Below are 25,155 nucleotides of genomic sequence, written 5' to 3'. Positions count from 1 at the left end.
CTTTAGGAAAGATGCTTCTTTCTTGCACAACAGTTGTTGCTCTTCGAATAACGCGTGCTGAAGAAAGCTGGTGCTTGAATGTAACCGTTCACACACACAAAAAAGAAACCTCGATCACTAAGCTGTGCACTGCTCTACAAGTTGTGCTGAACATTATTAGAGGTTCTGTTTTAGATTGCATGTCAGCGCCTCGAAACAACTGTGGCTATAAAGAGTGCACAGAGGAGGTCAGGATGGAGAGAGGACAGCATGGAGGAGTAAGAGAGAGAGGGGGGTTAGGGTGGGTCCCGGACCGACTTCAGCGGGAGCTGTGCTAATATCCATCTCGAAATTATGTTGGAGAAGTCACAGTTCCAGTTTTTCCAAAGTCTTTAGCATGTCCCGTCGGTATCATTAGTGGTGCTTACACATTCAATTCAACATTCTGTCGAGTGAACTTTTCTTACACGTGTCTACACCTCCTGTGTCGACGTCGAAAACTTCAACGATTTCCGAACACCAGAAAAATCGTGCAGGAATCTACATTTGCGACATGGTTGGAGCTCTTAGTGCATCCTTTGTCCTTGCTTCTCCATCCTCCTGATACCCCTATATATCCTGGCTCATCTAGTGAACGAGGATGGCCTCAATCACAGCGACCACGAACTTTCAACCCTCACAACTTGTAGCGGACGACATTGATTCCGCCTTACTTATCTCTGGACGACTCAGGCGGAGCCATAACTTCTAAAGCGGAACAAACACAGCAGGAACTCGCGATTGTGGCGCTCCGCCCTCTCATCGATACAGGGGGGCTCGACTCGCATGAATTCATCCGCAATAGACCATATGCTGGATACAATCAAGTATAGAAGGCAGGGAAAGTCCCCCTCCTCTATACATAGCCACGGGATGAGTTGTCACTTTCCGTTGGTGCCTGTGTCGGTGTTGCTGAGAGAGCCGCAGACAGCAGACTTGGATACATGACGATGTGCACAACTGTGAAAGTGGAGGCAAACGATGATGTGAGTACATTCAACGATATGTCTTTAATTTTGTTCAACGGGAAAGTAGGGAATTTTGGGAACGGTGGACATGTTAAAATCTTGTTCCAGATGGGTCTTCTTGGCACCAGAGAAAACAATTTGTTGTTCGCGTCAACTATTTTTCGCCGCCGTTTTGTTTTTGAGGTTGTTTTTGATGTTTTTGGCGAGCACCAGGTGCTCAAAGCGCTCGTTATCGCCAAATATTGTGTCACGTGTTCGTTTGTGCATGCTATCGCTGGTGGTAAGTCACTATATACTGAATAGACACCGTTGGGCTGTGCCAGGTTAGGAATACTTTGCTGGTTATCTTGGCCATATCCTACCGTGAGCAAAGCAACAGGGGTATACTGGTCTTCATTCCTCGGAACATATGGCATACTTTATTACATTTTATGTCAGATACTTTTTTTTTTTAATTCTGAGGTGGGGGGTGCAAGTAAAGGCGCTCCTGTACGTTGAATTGAATTATTATTGGAAATTTACAAGATTAAGTACATGACCTATATCATACAAGATGAAGGACCCAGAGGGAAGTTCGGAAGGGGTGTTCGATCGCTCATAAACCCGTACTAATAAATGTTATCACTATTACCATTAATATGAATTAGACACTTCACCGCTTATCGGAGGCTCCTCTTTAGTTGACGACTTATAATAATAATAATAATAATAATAATAATGTTTTATTGGTGCCCAAGAACGGTCGTGACGACCCTCATATTCGAGACTGGAAACTTCGCGCTAATACAGTTACATAACCCACACCGGCCTTCGTGCGCTCTTTCCGACCAAAAGTACGTGAGCTCACGTGATCTCCTACCGCTTTAATCCATAATCAAGTGACGGTCCAGTTCGCGCGCCACACGGAGCTTGGCGCAAAACGATGCCTAACCCATAGAGAACGGCCATCCGGCGCCCGGCCTAACTAACTCCTTTCTTCATTCACGTTCAGAAATTCAGCAAAAACAACCGCGACGACCACAACTTCGCACGATGAAAGCCCTCGTGCCGCTATCACTATCTATGCTACAACAGAAAACCGGATGTTCTCACCGGACGCAGACCAACATTTCCGCCACTTCCGGTTCTGGGCGACAAAAACCTATGTAGTCCTTCAAACCTTCAGTATGATGCACACAGTGGAAGCGAAATGACACGGTGCTCCCTTGCAGGTTCTTGAAGCGTCCGTCCCGACGCAAAAGTGCCGCTAGTCTGAACGGTTATGCCAATGGATTACGCAGCTGCGTAGGCAAGCGCGTCAAGGTAAGGTGCAGGTATCGCTTGAGCGGTACGCGGCTTCAATTTTTTTTTTTTTTTTTTTTTGTGAATAGTCATTTTACACCAGAAGTGACTACGAGGCGAACAGTTACGTAACGGAAGCGAACACATGTACGGCATATGCAGAGGATATTTACAGATATGTAGCCTACAATACATTATATTTATATATGGCGATAAAACTCGCCATTCATCATCTCAAATAAAGTTGTTGTTTTGGAACCTTCGTATGAAGCAACACTCACTTTGTTTCATACCCTCCCCTTTGGAGTCTATGGACTTACGAGTGCAGCTTCGAATCTATTCGATTTGGAAAACGTATCGCTTCGATTCGAAGTCGGGATGCATAATTCTATATTCCATGCGGAATTCGATATTCGAATATTCGCTTCGGTATTACGAAAAACCGAATATTCGCACGACTCTCCTTGTTTTTCTGTTCGCGAACAGTGTGTCAGGTGACGCAGACCCTTTTGATAACGCAGACTGTTATTTTTATGCCTGCTCATGGTACAGGATACACCGATTATGATCACAGTAATCAACGTACTCAGGCGTAATCAACAATCAATGTAATAGTCAAATACCACCATCAAAATAACGTTGTTGTTATCGTAATCGACGGCTTATGCGTCGTGTCACGATTATAAAAAGAGCGATAAGTGAGTACATTAGAAACTGATTAACGCTGTAAAGCATCGTTGTATGCGGAATAACCGCAGTTATTGGAATGGACGCATAGCGCACACGAAGCGAGGCGCGACAAGGGTCACCGTACGCTTGCGGTTGTGACCGCTAGAGATAAAGCCAGGAACCAGGCAGTGAGTTAGTGAGTTAGTATGTCTTTTTAACTGTAGCATTGTACATTGGTCTCAGGACACGGAGCAAGAACAGTTTCGAGATAGAAATGGTAGCGAATCCGGCGACACAAATTCAGTGTAGTCGCAACGTTTTGTCGCTATACTGTCGAGCGCTTTCCCTAACATTTGGTCATTTTGATAACGAGCTTGTGCTCGGTGCTTCAGGTACCGTTCCTCTGCTGGTAAGGTCATGTCATACCTCAACTTCTTGTGTGCTTCAAAGCAATAGTTCAATATTGGTGCCGTATTTAGAGGCGCGTGCGTTTTTTTATTTATTTATTTACATATAATTTCCCCATTGTCATGGCAGTGGTTATACCTAGAGTCACTAAATAAGCTACGCTTCAGAGTAGCGACACTGAGCCGCCATGTTGTTTCGGATGACCTCCAGCCCCACCTCTATTTTGGCAGTAGAAATAGATGAAGGTGAAGTTCAGCAGTGGAAGAAGACGACACTTCGAAGAGCGCTAAATGGATGGCGCTGGAGGTCATCCGAAACAACATGGCGGCACAGTGTCGCTACTCTAAAGCGTAGCTTATTTAGTGACTCTAGTTATACCCGCGGATCCGCGTAGATATCAGCACGACATATCCTGGTTTGCGAATAAAAATATAATGTTTTGAAATCCGCGTGACAAAACATGCGAAGAAAACTGCATACCTCCGCGGTATGCGCGGAGATCCACATTGTAGAAGGCATCAGCGCCTCTGCCGACATCCCCCATGGGGAGCCATAATTGACAGTACGCATCCGAAATGCGCCATCCGTTTCATTGCTGTCCATTTGACTGCTATTATCGGACAACTGTACATGGCACAACGTTCCTCGGAGAGTATGTATTCTGAAAAGTAAAAACGTTTGTAGCATAACAGTTTCATCCTGTAGACTTTTTCCTACACAAATGCAATTACCGCTGACGTGCGGATATACTCAACATCCGTGCGTATGCGGATACACCTATTTCTGCTAGCTGTCGTAAAAATATGAGCGCGGATAGGATTAACAGTATCCGCACGGTATCCGCGCATGCAAGATCCACGACCCCGTCCCAACCGCGCTCATATTTTTACGACATTCTCTCTTCCTTTCCTTCTCCTTTCTTAAGATAAAGGCAACAGCCTCACGCTTTGGCTCTAACCGTGCTAGAAAGCGGTAACAGAATATCTAACGGCTCGGAACAGTTCTCAGAAATCCCATGTGCGCACGAGCACAGGCGGTGGAGGAAATTAGAGTCACGCAGGAAGACAGACCCACGACTTATCCAGAATAAAGATTTATGTCTGTGGTGAAAGTGGTGTATAGCAACGCACAGCCAGGTTCACTTTTAATAGGTGTACTCGCAGGCGTAGTGATAGTCATAGGCACTCGTAGGTATGTAAGTCATTTGTCATGTCTATTAGAGGCATGTGCTAATATTCAAATACCGAAGTGAACAATTCTATATTCGATTCGATTTCCGAATCGAGTACAGAACTGAACCGATGTTTGTTCAAAACGTGTGTCGTCTTCTTTCCATGTTTCAGAGTTTTCCGTATGTACAGTTTGTGACAAAAGTTTACGGAACACCAGGCTGTCGCATTTCTCCACTGGAGCGACACCCTCGATCCCGTTATATACAACCATTCGCTACGTATTCGATTCGGTTCGATAACGTACTATTTATTCGCTTTGTATTTGTTTCGGCTTATGTATCTATTCGCTTCGGTTTTGAAAGAATTATTCGCACATGCCTAATATATTACCGCCACATAGAAGGAACAACATCCAACGGTTAGATAGAGAACTTAACATTTCCAATTCGAAAGACGAAAATATTATGCGAGGTCCATGTGCACACAGTACAAACCCTTTGCCTTTGACGAGAACCTCACATTATTTTTCTCACATTTCAATGTTTTTTTTCTTTCTTCTGGCTTATTACGCTTTCGGCCGTAAGTTTGTACACCAGGTCCTTTAGCGTCACATGAAGTAACTGTGTAGGTTGCAGTGGTTGCGATTGTACAATGTTCAGAAAATGAACATCATTCAAGATAGCCTCCTGTGAGTCGGGTGTGAGTCAGTTAATATAAGAGGAGAGAAGGTCGGAAGGCCGATGGATACGATGGGAGCTGCATCAGTCAAAGACGTACATGGATAACTTGAGGCGGACTCATGCGGTCCAGTCAGAACCGTAGCGAGGCAAGTTTGCGCCCAGGGTAGAGTAAATCTGAAGCGTCCCCCCCCCCCCCCCCCTCACCCACTGCCATCAGAAGCCCTGCAAACAAAGAAATGAAAACGCTTATTTGCACTGCTGAGATCGTAAATTCAAATTCGCCGAACGGCCAGGGCCTGCCGTTCGGCGCCCTCTCTCGCACCTCCGTCGCTACGGCTCTGGGTCTGGAAAGAGTTGGGTGCACCTTCGCAAAATTGTTTTCTTCCCTTTGCTTTCCTCCCGTGGGAGTAATGTAATCGATGTCAGCGTGCACAACATGACAGCAAACGACAAAGCCATTATTCATTCACAGGGATCTGGAAGACTCCAGTAAGCGTGTCGAATTTGTTGACTGCAATCAATTCCCCGACTGTTGCTGCAGGGAATGACACGATTTTGGCGAAAATGTCGCGGGCGGGCGTTCCGAGAAGAGGGGTGTTGTTGCATCTCCCATAGACTCCCACGTATTGAAAATTTGACGAACTTTTTAATTCGCCAAAAATCAGTCAGATTGCGTGAGGCCTTGAAAAATATGCCATTCCCTAGAGGCGAACACGCCTTTGACTGTTTCGCGTAGAAATCTAGCGAGGTTTACGAGAACCCTGCGAACAAAAATTCCCCATAGACTTCTTAAGAAGTGAGACCGCTTTAATGAATGTAGGGCGTTTTCTGTGAAGAGGCAACTATATGGCCATTCGTGGCGCCTTTGGTGTATACTGTAGTCAAATTTTCCAAGGACTCTGTACCGGTGCCCGGCATAATGGGTCCGTCCAGTACGTGCCATCCACGGTAATTCGAGTACGAGTGCACAAACGGAACGAATGGCTGCGCACAGCCATTTGCAATTGATGTATATGATGTATATATACTATAATTATTTAGATATTTTCGCGAATTTCACCAGCGATTTTTCCAGAAATTGATGTCTCACAACAGACAAGGTATTCGATGACAGAAACGTGAATTGGAATATGGAACAACTTAGTTTCACGAAGTCAAAGCAACAGAAAAAGATTCACTGTATCACCCTCGCAAATTCTAGCACACTTTCAGCCACAGTACATACAGGGTGTTCTCTCGTTTTCATCACTTACAGAATTTTTATGATAAAACTATGAGAGCTACCCAGATTCGATTTCCGCAGATGGATTATACGGCCAGGCTTACATCTTATGTGAAAGCGTATGTGACTATAGATATATTCTGGACGACCAACTACCTAACATTCACTAACTTATTAATTATATGTTTTCAGGGAAATGCGAGATTGCAAAATTGGAGCCAGCCATTATTTACCTTCACCGTTCTTTTTAGATATCCTGTAACGAGCACGTACTTTGCGAAAACAAAAAAGTCGCTAAATGTTTCCGTGCAAATGAGCCAATACCGAAACTACGCAATTTTCGAGCGCAAAAAAATGGGAAAGGGCGTTCGGGTCGGAGGGCCACGTCTGTTGTAGCGATCGAGCTGATTGGAGGAAACGCTGATCAGTTGGCCAGATAAACCGTTACTGCAACGTGAGGCCGACAACGGCAAGCCCTATCACCACCACCACCACCACCACCACCACCACCACCACCGTTACTGCAATTACCTTTCACCGCTTTCCGGCCCAGATAAGCCGAAATAAGTCATGTCGTTTCTGTGCTCGAGAAGTGCGTGGTTCTAGTTTCGGCTGATTTGCATATCAAAATTTGGCCATTCATATCTCAAAGTACGTGCTCGCCTCAGTACTGAAACGTTGCCAAAGCAGCACTGGACAGCTGTTTCGGCCTTACTGGGCCACCGTCAGAAGTAAAGAATAGTCTTGAAAACGAGATCCAAACGTCCCGTTCAACAATGCTAGTTCCACTTTTATGGAAAAAAAAAAAAGAAGGTGAATTCAAATAACGAATGCCTCATATCCTACTGTCTCGCATTTTCCCGAAAACGTCTAAATAAAAAGTTAATGAGTTTTGGGTAATTCCTCGTCCAGTAAGTACACGTGCCTTCCAACAGGATGCCCACCCGGATGGCCATAGGATGTCGCCGGGATTCGCGAATTACTCGCAACGAACGATAAAGGTTTAAAAACTTCGTACACATCCTTACTTTCTTTTTTCATATTTCCTGCGCCAGATGGCTGAAATGGGTGACGTTCAACTGCGGCCAAGAGATGGAAGGGACAGTAGCTTTCAGGCTCGGGTTCACTTCCGCAAATCCCAGTCCGGAATGCCCAAGATGGAAGGGTATCTCAGGAAAAGAACCACCAAACTGGTATGCCATTCATGCATCCCCTTTTCGGCATACTGTATGCATTCAGCAAATATATATATATATTCCCTTGTCTGAAGCACTTGCCAGGGTCTTGTCGTTTATCTCAACGTGACTTTATCATTTCAGAACTTGAAGTGGTTCTGGCGAAAGTTCTGGTTCGTACTCGACGGCAAGTCTCTGTTGTACTTCAAGTCCCAGTCCAATTACAAAGTAAGTCTTCATCCTTCTGAAGAACTGCTTCTCTAGTGCGACATACCACTTTGCCCCGCACAAAAAGTACAGGACATGGAAGTTTTAATGAGTCTCGTTCTACGTCAATCCCCGGTTCCGAGATCGGTGCCGTCAATGATTACACTTAGAAGAGCTGTCCTTCTTTGGTCATTAGCTGAGGAAATGAACGCGACATCCTGCACATTGTCATCTGGTCTTTCTTCGACACATATTGCTTGAAGGCCAAGACGATGGTTGCACTTGACAGCCATTAACTCACAACGGGATTCGCCGTTCCATCCGCTTATAGAAGTTACGACATTTGTACTTCTCATCAGGAAACGGGAAGTTTGTCACGGGACCAGCCTTCGTCGCCAGAGGAAGGCCTTTTTTCTTGGAGCTGCGCTTGCGTTTTGTGGCAGCTGTAGCGAAGCGTAATGGCAGTTTCTTCACCTACACTGGTGCTCAGAAGTTGAGAACTGTATATCAGTCGCTAACGTACCCGCTTTCTAACTCCGAAGCTGCGGGTACGAACGCTAGCAAGTTTATTGGTTTCGCCGTTAGGGGTCCCTCGAGCCTAGTGTGCTTGAAGGGACCCTCCTAGCAGTTTTGGTAGTGCACTGGCTATAGAGAATGGGTCTTGAAGCATACTAGGCTCTAGGAGTCTTTGGCCAGGACGGCACAACGTCGGTTTCCTGCGAGGACTGTTCAGGTGCTACCAGGGGCGGATACAGACCCTCGGTTTGGGGGGGGCGGTTTCTTTGCCGGAGCGCGCAGTGGGGGAGGGGGAGAGGGAAATGCAATGCATAAACTGACGTTTTGGGGGGGGCGATCGCCCAACCGCCCCCCCCTTGGATCCGCCACTGGGTGCTACGCGCAGGGCGCTGGTATACTAGTATAGAAACGATTACACGAGTTGCTGGACAATCGGGTTTGCAGCATTTTCAGAGGTCGTTCTACACACCAGAATGCTGTGACGGTATCGTTAATGTTGCACAGGGGAACCACACAGCTTGTGAAGAAGTGCCGGCCACTACCTGCAAGCATCGGTATGAGGCAGGGATATGAATGATGCATCTTCATGCGTCAATGACATCAGTGACATTTTGTGTATTATTTATAATTATAAACACGGTGCGTTTAATATCGTGCCAGTAAAAGCTACTAAACGTACCTGCAATGTTTCCCCGATAGTCGGGTGACAGCAGTTAAAACTAGAGCTAACCCAGAACAGACTAACAGGCTAGGCTAAATGTTACTTGACTAAGCTAAGGCTTAGGGTGACGTAGCCGACTGACGTCAGACCACTTTGCTGCCACAGAGTTGTACCCACGACCTAACAGATTATAGCTACCATGACCCCTTCCCAGCGCCGCATTTGGGGGCTATCGGTGGCGCTACCCATCGGCCCGGTTATTGCTTCCTCAATTTCTGCAGTACTCTGTACTTTAGCTTACCTTTTCGCTTTTACCTTCTGTACAAGCAGTGGATGTCCCAGTTCATTATCGTCATTCTACCAGTTTTCACAGGAACTGTTGCTGTCGTCTGCACGGTAATCGTGCGTCCGCTTCTGCGCGTTCAAAATTCAAATTTCCATTGCCCAATCATGATGCATATCTCGCGGGCCGACGAGTGGCGCCCCTAGCGGTTTTGTGCGGACGGGCTGCTCATTGGATTTGCCGATTATGTCGTGGTTGCATCGGGTAAGCTATATGAACGAGGGGCGAACAGTTACCTGCAACCACTTCACATTGTAGACAGACGTCACTATTATCGGAAACAGAAACCAACGAACCCGTTATTGTCCAGCGAATGCACCGGATGCCTCATCAGAGCGACCAACCATTGAACGGTGAATACTCCAGAGGAGCAGTGAAGCCCTTCTTGATTTCTTCGTTTTTGTCTGCGGCGTATTGCTCGACATATTATGCTAGCTGACCCGTAGCACGCGAGTTATTTGATGTGCACTCTTTCTACAAACCCCCCAACGCGGAGAGTCCGCCCGCAAGTAGCGCGCGCGGCGCCACGTCTGTAGGAGACGAATTTTCTGTGAGAAATGAGTCATCTCGGCTACTCCTGAAGCTGACGCAACGTCATACGGATCTGATTACGTCACGTCAGCAGATTGGGCCGAGCCCTTAGGGGCGTGCCACACCGCTTGTGGTTGCTTTTTCATGACGCGCGTTTGGACATTAATTAGCGCAGACACCGTACAGCGAAAATGTAGAACATGGTGATTCCTGATAGACTGCTTGATGAATGAAGCAGGATCTCGAGCAATGCTCAATGTCGCTGCCTCAAAGGGATAGGTTGCACTTCAAGGATCAGATCTTCCCAGCAACCCCTAGTGACCCCAACATTTTGCAACACCCCCAAAAATACCTGCTAGTAAGACCAGCAGATATGGGCGTCACTACCCTCAACGGGGCTCCCCCCCCCCTCCCCGATTACATCACAGGAAAATCCCTGGATTAAATTGTACATCTCTGTGGGAAATGGTAGTGTTCCTACGCATTATGTTGCACGGCATAAGAAAGTTATCGGCATCGCAAAGCACGTGAATCCACGCGATTTGAAATTCTCGCGCATAGAAACATATGTGCGACGTGACAACACTGTGACGTTACAAGGCTGTCATCCTCGCTCCCACGTGACTACCGCAGAGCGAACGTCACACGAGCGGCTCTGTAGTTTTCTTCTCCCTGTGGCCCGCGCCGCAAGCTAGCTCGCGGAATACAGACATCTTCGGAAATACAACGATTCCCAGCGAAACGTCTTACAGGAGAGTTGCTTGGAGTCAAACATTCCTCCCACGTACATTTGTTTCAATTAGCATAGGGAGCAAACTACCCCTTTTAAAAGCTGGACACATCTCTATGTAAAATCACAATGAACTGTTCCCCAGCAACGAAGGCAATTTGGGCTTGTTGGTGCTTTCAGAAAGGCATCACATAGCAGCTTCGAAGACATAGACGAAAAGAAAACGTCAAAAGACATGAAGGACGAAAGGGACCTATTTTATGTTGTTTTACTTTCATTTGTGTCAAAAACACCTATAATGAACATGAAAGAACTGATGTTCTGAGGCTGGAACAACATAGAAGGGACAAATCCAGAAGATGTGGGTTCGAGTCCTACAGCTGGCTAACCTTTTCAGTGACTTTCATCTTTCACCTATAATGATTCCCTCCCCTTCCCGCACGTAAAATGTGCGACTGCCGGTATTGAACACGAGTGCTGCGAGTAACGGCATCTTCCCAAATTAGTGACTGCAGGGGGCACCAAAGGCCCACGGGGGGGAACTTTGGAGATGGGGCAAGGATTGAGGGACACAATACCCTTGGAAACCGATAGAGTGCTTGCTTTAAACTTGTTGCAGAGATGGTGTACATGCGATAACCTATCATTTCCATGCCATCTTAATCTTCCTTTACCTGCAGGCACTGGGAACGTGCAGAGGACTCATCGACTTTGGCCTTGTCCAGGCTGTACGGTCTACGCACGAATCGAAGAAGTGCTACGGCTTAGAAATCGTCACATATTCCGATATTATCTATTTGGTAATTTCTTTATGTGACATTGTAGCATCGCATAGATGGCAACGCTGATGGCTTAAATTATAGTAATGACTGGCGAATTTCAGTCCGCAAACGACAAGGACACCAGGGACATCTGGGTTGCTGCACTCCAAGGAGCCATAGGTGTTGGCGAGGTTTCCTGGCCCTTCGGTGTTCAACTCAGCAACAATACGCATCTCAAAGAGCTCCGAGATGAGTAAGACATACTTTTTCACACTACATAGTTAGGGCCTGACTTTTTCGGGTTTTATTTTTGGCCAAATTCGGGGGGTAAATATCGGGTGATATTTTTTATTTGAAAATTCGGGTGTATTCGGGTTAAATCCCGTTACGGCCTATTCTGCCGTCAGGAATTCGGGTGTATTAGGGTGATTTTTTTTTTGTTTAATAAAAATTTGTCTTAACATGGAACTAATGTTTAGCAATGTTATCAAACTTTATTTTAATGCACACTTATGAGTGTGCCACGCGACCCGGATGTTTTCGGGTAGATTCGGGTTAAACCCGAATTTTACAGATTTTGTTCGGGGGGTAAATATCGGGCGGATACGGGTTTAACCCTAAAAAGTCAGGCCCTATACATAGTCAGGGCATAAGGTATGGGCATTGTGGCAGAGAAGCAGTGTTAGTCAAGCATAGTTGCTACAAGGACAGGAGGAAATCTTACAAACATGTGTGCAGTGATGGAAGCGCTTCGAAGCATTCTGATGCAGGTACCCGCGCAAGAAAAATCAAGTTTCGGCGCAGCTTCAAATTCCACCGTCGTAGGGCCTTGGGCGTGTATGGTTAATCATTTGTGATGTGGAATGAACGCTTTCCATGTTCAGTTTCAGTTGCCTCGGGTCTGGGCGGTCTTTGGCAATTTTCCACTCAATTTAGAGGGGCGAGATCAGACAGCTGCCTAGTGTAGCCATATCCGAGTCGTCAGTGCAGAGCGGGCATGAACTGTCCTCGTTCGCAATGTGTTTCGTTGTCAGAGAGCATTTGAAAGGTAGCGAGTTACAGTGACCATCAACAATTTGGCCTACACCATATCTCTGGAGCCACGCAAAGCTACCCTTAGGAATCGAAAAGCGGTCCTGAAGAGAAAGCGAGTTGGTATATACTTAGAGTTCTTCGATTCACGTTTATTTACCCAATTTTTACCCTCCGAATTTGCAACGAAATATTTCCGGAAAACTTCAGGTTCTACTCATTACAAGTTTAGATTCGCAATTAAATATTGTGAGCATTCGATTGCATCAGGAGAGTTTACGCTGATGAGTGTCTCTTGCATCCATTATGCCACAGAGGTACATCGGACAGGCCAGGACCACAGTGCCCCAGCACCCGCACGGTCGCAACAAACGGACCCAAGGCTGTCCAGGCGGATGTACATCGTGCTCCAAGTCCTGCTCCTCGCAAGAACAAGAGTGACAACACACAAAGGCCTTCCAGCGACATGGCAGTTCCAGCCAAAAAGAACACCCTACGCCGCATCAGGTCCTTCAGTTTCGGGAAGCTTAAGAAATCTCGTCTGCAGGGATTCTTCAGACAGCTCTCGGGCAAGGAGACGCGGCTGCACCAGAGCTCGCAAGAAGCGGAAAGCATGCCAGTCGACGATGCTCAGCCTCAAAAGCCACTAGAGCCGAGGGATGCAGTTGAAGACGTTAGTTACGACGTCGGCTATGCAACCATAGGAGAACCGGATCCCGATTACGATCGGGGTACGAACGTGACGACGCCGGACGTTCCGCCCGACGAAAACGCAACGACAGAGACGTTCCGCGTTAGTGTAAGGATACCAGTGATATCGTATTACAGTGAACAGGACGACCCTCCAGTATACGGGAAAATCAACAAGCAACGCAACGCCAAAATCGACGACATTCAAGAAGAGCCTTCGGGAGAAGGGGTTAACGAAAGCACAACCGCGGCGGTTGCAGGAGACGCCTGCAACATCTACACGGATTCCGTGACGCATGTCACGGAAATTTACTGCAGCGGGCCTCAACGGAGGCATTCTTTCACCGCAAGTTCTGACAAACAAAACGGGTTTCCGGTTTACCAGAAGGTGAACAAGAGATGCAGAGCACAACGAAGATTCTCGCTCGACGAGGTATTTGGCGACCGGGCGGGAACTCGAGACACGAATCGTACACAGAGTCACGCGTTTTACGACAGTAGCAGCGGCCTCAAAGACTGTTCCCGTCCCATGTCCCACGAATACGAAAGCTGTTCGTTTGACGAGGTACGCGGGAGCACACAGCTGACCAACTCGGAGGCTTCTGACAGCACGTCTGCGCATGTCTATCAAGAACTCGAAGACATGGTTCCAGATTCAATGTACCTTCCACGAGCAGCCTTAAGAAGCAAACGCTGCGTCGTCGATGAAGATACGGAATGCTATTACTCGAGCATCTCCGAGGAAGACCTCCGCGAAACAACTGAGGACAGAGGCGCAGGCGAATATGTTGTCCTTCGGACAACGCGTGTCGTCCAAACGCAGACGTCCTTGGACTCTGAGACGGCGGATGACTCCACGTACGAGACGGCGACGCTCAACAACAGCAGCTTGGAAGAGCTGCCCGAGATGGAATATTTTGAAGACAACCCACACATCATGGTTACACGATCTGAACTGTATGTGCCTCCTCAAGAAAACAGCATGGGCGATGACGCAGAAGAGGTAAAAGAGTCGTCCCGCGACGAAGACGTTCTGATGAACGACGCTGGCTCGAGCTTCATCCTTCGCGAAATGGAGAATCTTTTGATACACGGACATTGAAAATGCTGAAAACATGAGTGACAAATGTAATGCAGCGGATGTATTATACCTGTACATAAAAATAAACAACGACGATGCAGTTGCTGAAGTTGAAGAAGTTACTTCTTTTTCGTCTTGAATCCACCCCCTTGTTTCTTATTCTTTCCAATCCTCTTGTGTAGGCCACGAGATTCCTCCGTATCGTCCACCTCGTTGTCGTCGTCTGCTTTCCGCTTCTTGCCTCCCCTCTTTTTGTCTTCTTCCTCTTTCAATTCCTGATGGATTAAAACAAACAAGCTAGGTGGCACTGTCTTCTTTACTAGTCTATTGAACATTGTTCAGCCCAGTATACAGGGTGTCCAACAAACATGTACCGCCAAGATTTAAAGCAAGATGGAGCCCTCTATGGAAATGAAACCGGCTGAATGTTGGTGGCAGTCATGCATCACAGTTAGAGCCTGAAGTTTTAGGGTTTTACCCGATTGTTCCCCGAATTTGCAGCCCGAATTGAAGGTTTCCTCTTTAGGGTGAAACCCGATTTTTACCCGGCAAATTGCCCTCACTGGGATGTCTGTAGGAATGCACTAACTTACTTGTTTGGCAGAAAAATGCAGTTACATTACCATTTGTACCAAACCACTACAATTAATTTGAATAACTGAGCCCGATTTGTCCCCAAATTTAGCGTACTGGAAGTTTTTTCACCCGAATTTGCATGAATTTAGTGCACATGTTTATTTACCCGATTTTTACCCCCCGAATGTAGAGAAAAATATTTCCCGAAAACTTCAGGCTCTAATCACAGTTGGCAGCATTCATTTTCACTGTGCTTAATTACTTAATAAGATCGCACTAATCGGCCAATACACGAAACAATTGGTCATACATGATCACCCCACATCATTTCTCCCACAAAGACTTTACTAGATAATAAATAACTCGAGCCTCATACATTTAGAAAGTTATGATTACGAGCGAGTAGTCAACAGTCAGTATGTGGACCACCCTTTCCACCGTGAGGATTCCTTTTCTAACACTATCAATTCACATATTATATTTATGCTAAATGTACAATATGTCATATAAAATCTGCTATCAAGTTTACTCTGGCAATCCTGGGAACACATTTACAGCAGAACTTCTTGTAGTGAAGTTTGTTGGACTGCTAAAAACTTCACTATATCGGTAGCGCATCGATTTGGCGTTTCAAAACACGGGCCACAGGTCTACTTCATCAGCACTGCATCTACATGTTCACTGTGCAGGTTCACTACTGAGATTCTACACTACCACTTTTAACACACATAACACACCACTTCCTGCACAGCAAAGCAGGAATGAGATGCGGTTCAACGAAATATTATAGGCACTAAATTCAACACCATACCATTCTCGCATATCGCTGGGCCTCTGTCACTCTTTCCACCATCATCATGACCTCTTCTTCAACCGTCTGGTACAGAGGCAGCTTTTTCCCGATCAGGTGTTCGATCCGCTGGTATAACTCAACATCGTACCTTACGGAAGAGATACACGACAGCTTCATTGACTTTGAACTTAATAACATCAAAGAGCGAAATGTTCTTCCCAAGTTCAACGTACTGCGAGACAAAAGTGATGGACTTGCCGGAGCGCCCCGCCCGAGCCGTGCGCCCCACACGATGAATGTAGTCCTTGGAGTGGGTGGGGATGTCAAAGTTGATGACGCAGTCGACATGTGGGATATCTAAACCCCTGAGAAGAAAAGATGTGGCACGTTCGAGGCAATGAACTATAACTAGAGCCGGAGGTTTTAGGGTTTAACCAGATTCTTCCCCAAATTTAAGGTCGCCTCTTCAGGGTGAAACCCGATCTCCACCCGTCAGATTGCCCTCGCTGAGACGTCTGTAGGAATGCACGCAGCTAACTTGTTTGGCAGCAAATGCAGTTAGATCACCATTTGTACAAAACCAGGCCAGTTAGTTTGAGTAACTAAGCCAGATTTCTCCCTCAATTTAGCATAATGGAAGTTCTTCCACCCAAATTCGCGTGAATTTCGAGCACAGGTTTATTCGCCGAATTTTTACCCCCTAATTTAGAAAAAAAATATTTCCCGAAAACTTCAGGCCCTAACTATAACCAGTGATGGGCTAAAGTACCGCAAAACTGTACTTAAAGTAAAGTACCAAGTACCTAGCACCTGTTGTACCTTAAGTACAGTTCAAAGTACCGTACTACAAACACACTTCAAGTAGAGTACAAAGTCCTTGGCAAAGTACTTTAAAGTACTGATCAAGTACATTACAAATTTAGACTGTATCGCCGGACATTTTAACGCTTGGTAGAGATAAAAGGTGAGGTAATTATGTTTCGACAGTTATCTTTAAAAAGCTTTTAGCAAGCATGTTTGCCGAGTGCTAGTTAGAAAGCATGGATAGTTTACAGCCGATTCATTAATATAATTAATTAATTTCAAATTCATTAATTAAATTCAAATAATTAATTAATTTCATTAATATGAAGTAAAAGAAATCATTTTGTGAACACGTTTTGTGTTTCTATTGCCAATTGGGTAGTTGAATACTTGAAAGGAAAGTACCGAATAAAAGTACTTAAAATACGGTACAAACTACGCTAATTGAAAAGTACTTTAAGTAAAGTACAAGCACTGAAAAATGTGCTTAAAGTAGTACTTGGTCCTTCAAGTACTTCCCATCATTGACTATCACCCCCTATCACGTAAGCACACTTTTTTGTTTGCTAGGCACGAAATTGTGCCAATTACTTTCTCTCTCCGAAGGTCTCTCACCTGCTCGCTACATCTGTGGCAATGAGAACGGACCTGTTCTTCGATTTGAACTTGTTGAGTGCTCCAAGACGTTTTGCCTGCGAATGTGAGAGCGTAGAAATAAAAAAACATTGAAAAATGTCGAGTCAGCTAACAGTGAGGTGGTGCAAACGCTAGGAGCTGCACTCTTTGTCCTTTTTTCCCTCCTCATTATTCTGCTAAAAACAGAATGAGCAAGGAAACTTGCAATTGCCAAAGCACGTGCACAATAAAATGAGTTCAAGGTTGCGGGGACCTCGGGGCGACCTCTCTTCAAGTAACATTCCCGTGAGGTTCTTGCACTGGCAATGGTAGCCCCGGCTCTGGAACCATTGTGACTGTCAAGGCCAGCGAGAAGTGTTGCGAGGCAAGGGAATTGGGGAGTGTGGCATTCGGGAACCACATGAGCAGCTGAGGTCCAGCGTTGAAGGAGGTGTAAGCTATTCTACTTCTTGCAACAGAGCACGGAGCTGACGAAATTGTGCAGCAAGGGCAAGCGAGTCAGGCTCGGAAGACAAACTTGCTGAACACGCACAGGCGTCGACCGCATACGTCGTGAACACAAACAACGAGAACTGGCTGACTGAATTCATTAAAATCGTGAACATGTTGATGGTGTTGTCAAATGTGTATGATGAACGTATGAAGCTTGCATGAATCAAAGCGGACATCATCGCACGCAGGCGCCACTTGCGAAAGGGCGCAATTACTGGCTTCTTTAGTGCAGTTGTTGCAAAATAAAGTTGAATAATAAAGTGGCAATTTAGTGATCGTCGGATGTTTCGGACTGCTGTATTATACTCGGACCTTTTTCCGGTCACCGCCAAGTCCGAAAAATTGGTCGGCGACTGTACTGTTGGACTCTGTAGGGACTTACAGGAGGAAATATACAAGTGGAAGGGAGGAAAAGGAAAAAGAAAAAAAATTGTTTCAACTGAATCCAATCAAAACAGCCCCTGGGGAACAGTGCCATGCCACAACACATTTCTACGCGATCGTGCTAGAGAGTGCCTCAGTAAAAGATGCACAACAACAACAACAACAACAACAACAACAACAACAACACTGGTAGCTGATTCTAAATTTTGGCGGCACTGCACTGCTACTATGCACTGCTGCTATTTTCATATTTTCACACTGATGACAAAGGGCACCCTGACAAAGAAGAGTAAATAAGTGGTGCATACTTGACTCATCTGTCCGTGAAGAGGGACGGCCGTGAAGCCCAGATTTCGCAGCAGCAGGGCAGTGCGCTGCGTGTTACTGCAGGTGCTACAGAACACCATGAAAGAGTTTCCTGCCAGTTCATTCATGATGTACACTAGGTACACATCCTAAAATAAAGAGAGAAAAATAGTTGTTTATGAGAACTGTTCAGAACCAACAAAAAGCCATTCTCCAAACACAAGAATGGACACAGTACAGTGAGCCTGCTGTGTGCCCTAGCCAGCAGCTAGTGTGCCGTTCATCCAATTAAATGCATGTGTCCTAGAAGTAAATATTAAAACTTACACTTTTACAGAATTATGCAATTGTTACTTTTCACTTTGCTTTGCAAATGTTACTTTTCTTTTTACTGAAATAATTTTCCCACCAGAACCACACTTTCTTTTGGGTTCAAGATGGCGCTATAGCCAGATGATACAATTTAGGAAACCTCACCCCAACAGCTGCAGAGCTATCTAACACAATAGAGCAGAATCTGTTCTGGTTGAAAAGTGCAAAAAGCAACACAGTTCAGATCACAACATGTTGACAGTATTGACACCTGAACACTGCCACTGTTAGATCTTTTACAACATGTACGGTACACTATAATACCGCATGATTTGCTGAATACTTTCCACGTCAGGATTGCTGCGTAACATATGTGAACCAAACAAAATGTGTACAGAAATTTCGAATACACATCTCACCTTGAACTTTGCTGGTATGAATAAATAGTACTGGAGAAGTTTTTCAACTGTCTGGTACTTGGAAGAGACCTCGACCTTAACTGGATCCTGGAGCGATGCCCGCTGCAGCTTCTGGACCTGCAAACGAAAATATGGTTAAGAGATTAATTTGTTGGGGGAAATACAGACCCTTATTGCACAGATGCGTACCTGCCAACCCGACAAACTCAAAATTCGGGAGACTGCCCTAAGCGCGACGTGGGCGAGGGGCATTAATCTTCGTCGTCAATGTATTACGATTCCTCTACGTCATAAGCACCCAAGCAGCACATCATCTTAGCCGAATACTGGACCCGTATTGGCAATACTGACCAATATTGGACCAATATACGAACATTGGCAATGACGCTCCCATATTTGAACAAGTATTGACCAGTATTGCCAATATTGGACCAATATACAAATATATATGAATATTGGCAATGACAGTACCATATTTGACCAAGTATTGACCAGTATTGCCAATACTGGACCAATATACAAATATTGGCAATGACGGTCCCACATTTGACCAAGTATTGATCAGTATTGTCAATATTGGTCCAAGATGTTGTGCTGCTTGGGTAGCCACTATCAGTCGGGTGAGGCCGCGACGCACTATCGTAGCTTCCACCAACCGCACAAAACTAGTGTACGAGGCTGGATTTACGATAGGACAATAGCACGTCTTCTTGAAAAACACGGACACAATAACTGCCAATCATCAATAATCAATCTGCCTCTACCTCCAGCCATGGATGGTCTTGCCACGAAACATGTGTTACGGGCTGTCTAATTCTTCAGGAATGCGTTTGCGCAGCTCTTAAAGGAAGACGAGGGAAGAAAAACGCCCAAGGCCCCACTTTTCCGGGAGATCGGAGGGCGCGTCCGTACAATCAGGAGACTGAACGAAATTCTGGAGTCTCCCGGAAAATCTGGAAGAGTTGGCAGGTATGCGGATGCAATACCAACAATACCTTCTTCGTCATTGTTGCTGAGTACAGGTAAGTATGCCGTTCCTTAGGAATAACCTTGAGGATCTTGTCAACCTCCTCCTCAAAATCCATGTTTAGAATTCGATCGGCTTCGTCCATCACAAGGTATTTGAGAGCTTTGAGGCTGAAACCCTTCGTATTCTCCAGGTGATCTACTAATCGGCCAGGCGTAGCTGCAGGTGCATGAACGCGGAGAGTAGATTTGAAATGTTGTAATGATCACTCACGGTTATAAAAGAGACAAAATTAGTAAACCAATCACATACCAATCACAATGTGAGGTTTCTTTGCAAGGGCGAGAGCTTGTGTCATCATATCAATGCCACCGACAATCACAACTGCAACAAAAGTTGATCACATTAATGTTTCTAGGAACAAAATTCAATATTTGCACAACTGTTTACAAGGTTTTTCTCAGCCCTTTTACACTATTGCATTTCATCTAGAGGGAACCTTAAATTTTATTTGCGATGTATTAATTTTCGCAAATTTCCCGACCGCTAAAAAATCGTGAAAAATTGTACTCGCGAACACTGCTTGATATTGATCCCACGGAAGGAAACATACCTGGAATTGCGAAATTAAATACTCGCGAATAACTTCCCAAATGCGATTCGTGAAAATTAATACATCGCGAACAAAAATATGTTTACAGTAATTGTATTAACAATGGTGTAAAATTCAAACTTGAAGTGGAAGCACCTTAAGTGCTCAAGTACAACGATCTCGCAAAAGTGTGTCCCTTACAAGACAAGACAGCTCTTTATGCATCACATTTTGCTATGCATGGCTTCCTCTAACATTCTTTTGTACCAGACATGGGGTGGCATGAAGCCTCACAATATCCTCTGTCGTGAAGTAACTAAACCCTGCTTTTCCAGGTTATGTTTCATCACTATCGGTGCATGCTTTATGTGCAATTTCTGCCAGGAGCTCATGTTTTCACATCAACACAGCACTGCTGTGGCGGGGGGGCATTGCACCTGGGAAATAAAGAAACCAAAGGCTCACCGCATTTCACACCGATGCTGGCCCCTAATGCTTCAAACTGTTCAGAAATCTGAAATGCCAGTTCTCTCGTTGGAGTAAGGACCAAAGCGAAGAGCCTCTGTGGTGTGTCAAGGAGTGCTTGAAGAATGGGCAGAGCAAAAGCTCCTGTTTTACCCGATCCCGTTTCGGCAAGGCCTATCACATCTTTCCCTGAAAGAGTTCAGTGCCAGTTGGTTTATTTATATTTGTATGAAAATAAAGATCACGCGGCATAACATGGCGTTTAGCGCTTACCTTGCAGAGCGACAGGAATTGCTTCCCGCTGAATTTTGCTTGGTGTTTTCCATTTCAGTTGCTCGCAAGCTTCACATAAGACATCCACGACGCCCTGTGCGAAACATAAATATAGGGGTGAACCCAATATGTCAGTCTCACGTGTGCTCGGACATGCATCTGTACAAATTTGCACTGCACCATTACTGCCAATGTTTTTATTCGTTGTATTCTCCGCACTTTCAGCCGTTGCTTATGTGTTCTCTTTCACTCACCAAAGATTTGAAGGTGACATCTTCTTCAACTTCATGGGTTTCATCTATTTCCAGATCATTCGAATCCGAATCTTCCGACACCGTGGGCGACGCCATCTTTGTATTGACTAACGGCGCCGCCAAGCAACTATTCACAAAAAAGCGCATAAATTTTAACATGCACTTTTAAATATTACTGCATTAAAAGCACGACAATAATAATATTGTCAACATTTTCCACTTTTTACCGGCACGTGTAGCATATTCTGCTTTCTTCTGGCGTCGAACTCGGAATCGACACAGACATCGTCTTCAACATGGCGAAGCATCATCCCGACTTGATTTTCTGTCGCAAACAAGCCGGCGTAGGTAAGGAAATATTTGTTCATTGGCCAATAATCCACGCTAAAATCTTCTATCTGACGCTAAGCGTCAATCACATCCGAACACAATCAATTTGCGCTTTGTACTAACACGAGTTATTTTTGTCGCAGCCATTGGCCGCCTCTGTGAAAAATGTAAGCGATGTTCTTTGAGTTTTGTTCGCAAATGAAAGAAACGTAAGTGACGGATTAACATGTGTGTGTTGTTTATCAACAGGTGACGGTAAATGTGTGATATGTGACTCGTACGTGCGTCCGTGCACGCTGGTTCGTATCTGTGACGAATGTAACTATGGATCGTATCAAGGCCGATGTGTCATATGTGGTGGCCCAGGAGTTTCAGATGCCTACTACTGCAAGGAGTGCACTATCCAAGAAAAGGACGTAAGTATTGGTTCCCTGTGCAACTGGACCTTACACTTGTTCCGGGGAAATTATGAACCGGTTTTTGAAGTTATGTACAACATTGGCATTATTTCCACGTGTACCTAATTGTCGATGCTGTTCACTTTGCAGAGAGATGGCTGTCCCAAGATTGTGAACCTCGGAAGTTCGAAAACAGATTTGTTCTACGAAAGAAAGAAATACGGTTTCAAAAAAAGGTGACATACGTGTTCTGAAGCCTTTTCGAAAAACCTGCAGGCTTCCCCAACCAATGATTTGCTGTATATCATCCTTTTTTGACGATGTCTCATCACATTAAACCATTTCTGTTGACCAGTCAACAAAGGTGTCTCATGGTTCTTCTTTGTCTGCGAATTCCAGTATATGCTGCAACAATATCAGTAGTTGGTCCTTGTAGGTAGCAACCCATGCTGAGAAACTGCTTTAAAAAGTGTGTGGTCAGCAAGCAAGCCACCACGGTTTGTTTGTTTGGGTGCTTTCCTAGCAGCCTTTGTTGACAACAGTTTTTAGGTGCTTTCTAACTTCAAACTGTTTTTGTAGCATTAAACGTGAGCACAACACATGGCAAATATATCGAGTCTTTGTATGTAATTTATTTCTGTAGCCATGTTCAACTAAGGGGTTGTGACACGTTGTCCCAGATAAAAATAAAGCAAAGGTTCCTTGCACCGATGTGAACCTGCATTGAAAGTTTCACAGCGAAGAGGGTAATAGAAGCAGAGAAAATGGGCACCTAGGATACCGAAACTCACGCGGCTCTGACATCACAGACCTCACCGCCGCCAGTGAGGCAGCCCACGAGAAGTCACGTGCTTACGGATGCCAATGGGAATGGACGCAACTCTGAGGTTTGTGACGTCTGCACTTTGCTCGGGAGTGTGCTCGAGGGCTTGTATCTCGCTAAGTACGACACACAGAAGATTAATTCCTTTTTCCTGTATTCTGGTGTGCAGTACAATGCGTCCATGATATGATAAACCGCATCATGAAAGTGCCTCAACCCCTTTAAGAAGGAAAATAAATCTAGTCCGTTGATTACATACGACGTTGGAGATAAGGAGAAGCAGTAGCGCGCCAGGAGAAATACTGCTGCGCCATCAGTAGGGGAGCGCACTTTCTGCCGCATCGTAGTGTCATGCGGCCAGTCCTAACAGCCAATACGGAAGCAGAATGAGTATGATAGATTACATTATCTGGCGCGGGAGGACAGCGTGACCTCTCGCATCCGGATCTTCGCGAGCTGCAGCTTGTCTGAGGCCTCGCTCAGAGATCGAACGGTGTCGGCGCGCTGCGGAGAACGGAGAACTATCGCAGTGTGGACGCGTCGTCTGCTTTTACACGTTTATTCCGCGTTCAGTGCCGTAGGTGGAACCGTATAGTATCGCACCATCGCGGCAGAAGTGATCTTCCGGTGAATATACGCAGGAATTACGGAAAAGAACCATCAAATCCGAACATCGGCCCACGTGTTATCCACACTAGAATGGTGACAGTGTCGCCCCCTATAGGTCGGAAGGTTTTCTTTTCTTTTGGTTGCGCCTGTGACGCTTGACGTCTGCCCTGACCCAAAAGGGACGAGGTGCACTCACACACTCACGGCGTGACCCGTTTCCAAGTGTGGAACAGAGACTCACGCGGATTATGCTCTTTGAATGGCATTGTTTCGTGGTAAAGGCGCTCGCTAGAAGCAAAAGAATTTCATCTTTGGATATCGTGAGCCACGTTAATTCATGAAGCAACACCAAGGCTCTTGCGGCCATTCTTGGGCACAATAAACTCATTTATTCATTCATAATAAATAAACAAATAATTGTGTAATGTTCGTCGAGCTGTTTAGTGAAGTTGTTGGTGTTGAGTTATCCCTCTAATTGGACGTCTCTTGCAACCGGCTACCGTACTCAGAACACATCATCGAGCCTCTCTACCGAAGGAAGGAGCTTCGCTCCATGGGATACTGGAAGGGCGGAAATGGTGAAGAATCAATGGCCTGAAGGCTTGATGTGCCTGACGGTGAGTGCATGTACGTGGCCGATAGACGAGCTACAGCGATTTCCCATATTAATGACAAAGGTCTGCACAGATGGATCTGTACCCATTCTTAATGAAAAAAAGTAATACCTGTCCTGGAAAGTATGTGGTAGGGTTGCGAGCAGGTTGGCAAATGCAGGACGCATGCGATGAGTTGAATGGCGCTCTTAGAATGACTAGTTCCGTTCTGCGGTTTCATATTGGTTGGTTGCAGTGTCTTGAACACATCAGGGAAAGAGATGGCACTCTCTGATGCGCTTGGAGCTTTGTTTCGTTGCCTGACGAGTTACGTTGGAAGAATGTGGATTTTCCAAAAACAGAGCTCGTTACAAGCAGAACATCATACGCCTTGATGAAGGAAGTTTGATCAAATGCCTTGATTAGTCGGATCCATTTGTTGGTGTTAGGAAGGGCTCACAGACTGCTCTTGTTATTGCTGATGGAGCCGTTGAAACTGTTCGCGCAGGGATGGTAAGTCGGTGTCCTGGTACGTTTAGTACCAAGTAGGCAATTGGGTTTGACGAAATGAGAAGATTTAAATAAGGATTTGCGTGTCATAACAATTTCTTTTGTTAGGTCGTGATAGCAGGGTAACCGCTGCGCGGGTGTCTGGTAGCAATATAGTGTTTGGCGCATCATAGCCATAGATGCTTTTGCGCCAGAAAAACCCAGCTCATCATCATCAGTATAGTGTTTCAGGCCACCCGGCGAATCCGACGACTATGGTAACTATATGCAACGGAATGCTGAAGATGTAGGAAGAAGACCAACCAAGACGAAGTGGGTCGTTTGAAAGCGACGGTCCGGATGTATTCCCGATGACAATCAGGTGTAACGACGTACATTGGTACATCGCACTACGCGGTTTACGGCAGCGTACGAATGCAGGAATATAACTTCGAGGGACCTACAGTATGGCGGCCGATGTGACGTCAGTGAATA

The 25,155-nt window shown here is 45.5% G+C and overlaps 3 protein-coding genes across 3 annotated transcripts; 2 read left to right on the top strand and 1 right to left on the bottom strand.

The window, feature by feature from the left end:
* Positions 1–818: 818 nt before the first annotated feature.
* On the top strand, positions 819–14,250 carry LOC135391842 (uncharacterized). Its single transcript, XM_064622351.1, has 7 exons — positions 819–1,004; positions 2,198–2,288; positions 7,474–7,611; positions 7,738–7,821; positions 11,262–11,381; positions 11,465–11,595; positions 12,690–14,250. The coding sequence occupies exons 1-7, from the start codon at positions 1,000–1,002 to the stop codon at positions 14,164–14,166; spliced, it is 2,046 nt and encodes a 681-aa protein (XP_064478421.1). The 5' UTR covers positions 819–999; the 3' UTR covers positions 14,167–14,250.
* Positions 14,185–21,541, bottom strand: LOC135391843 (probable ATP-dependent RNA helicase DDX47). The gene is made up of 11 exons (XM_064622352.1): positions 21,419–21,541; positions 21,165–21,258; positions 20,892–21,080; positions 20,147–20,218; positions 19,863–20,053; positions 18,868–18,984; positions 18,139–18,285; positions 16,934–17,010; positions 15,748–15,879; positions 15,533–15,662; positions 14,185–14,420 (listed from the first exon to the last, which is right to left on the bottom strand). Exons 1-11 carry the CDS (start codon positions 21,512–21,514, stop codon positions 14,265–14,267), a joined length of 1,401 nt encoding a protein of 466 aa, XP_064478422.1. The 5' UTR covers positions 21,515–21,541; the 3' UTR covers positions 14,185–14,264.
* A 150-nt stretch (positions 21,542–21,691) lies between these two features.
* LOC135393423 (PHD finger-like domain-containing protein 5A) lies at positions 21,692–22,513 on the top strand. Its single transcript, XM_064623863.1, has 4 exons — positions 21,692–21,766; positions 21,892–21,915; positions 21,998–22,164; positions 22,297–22,513. Exons 1-4 carry the CDS (start codon positions 21,715–21,717, stop codon positions 22,384–22,386), a joined length of 333 nt encoding a protein of 110 aa, XP_064479933.1. The 5' UTR covers positions 21,692–21,714; the 3' UTR covers positions 22,387–22,513.
* Positions 22,514–25,155: the final 2,642 nt, after the last annotated feature.

This window comes from Ornithodoros turicata, chromosome 4 (assembly GCF_037126465.1).
Source record: "Ornithodoros turicata isolate Travis chromosome 4, ASM3712646v1, whole genome shotgun sequence".
NCBI classification, from domain to species: Eukaryota; Metazoa; Arthropoda; class Arachnida; order Ixodida; family Argasidae; genus Ornithodoros; species Ornithodoros turicata.
Note: the sequence above shows the minus strand (reverse complement) of the source record. Positions and strands in the feature narration are given on the sequence as shown.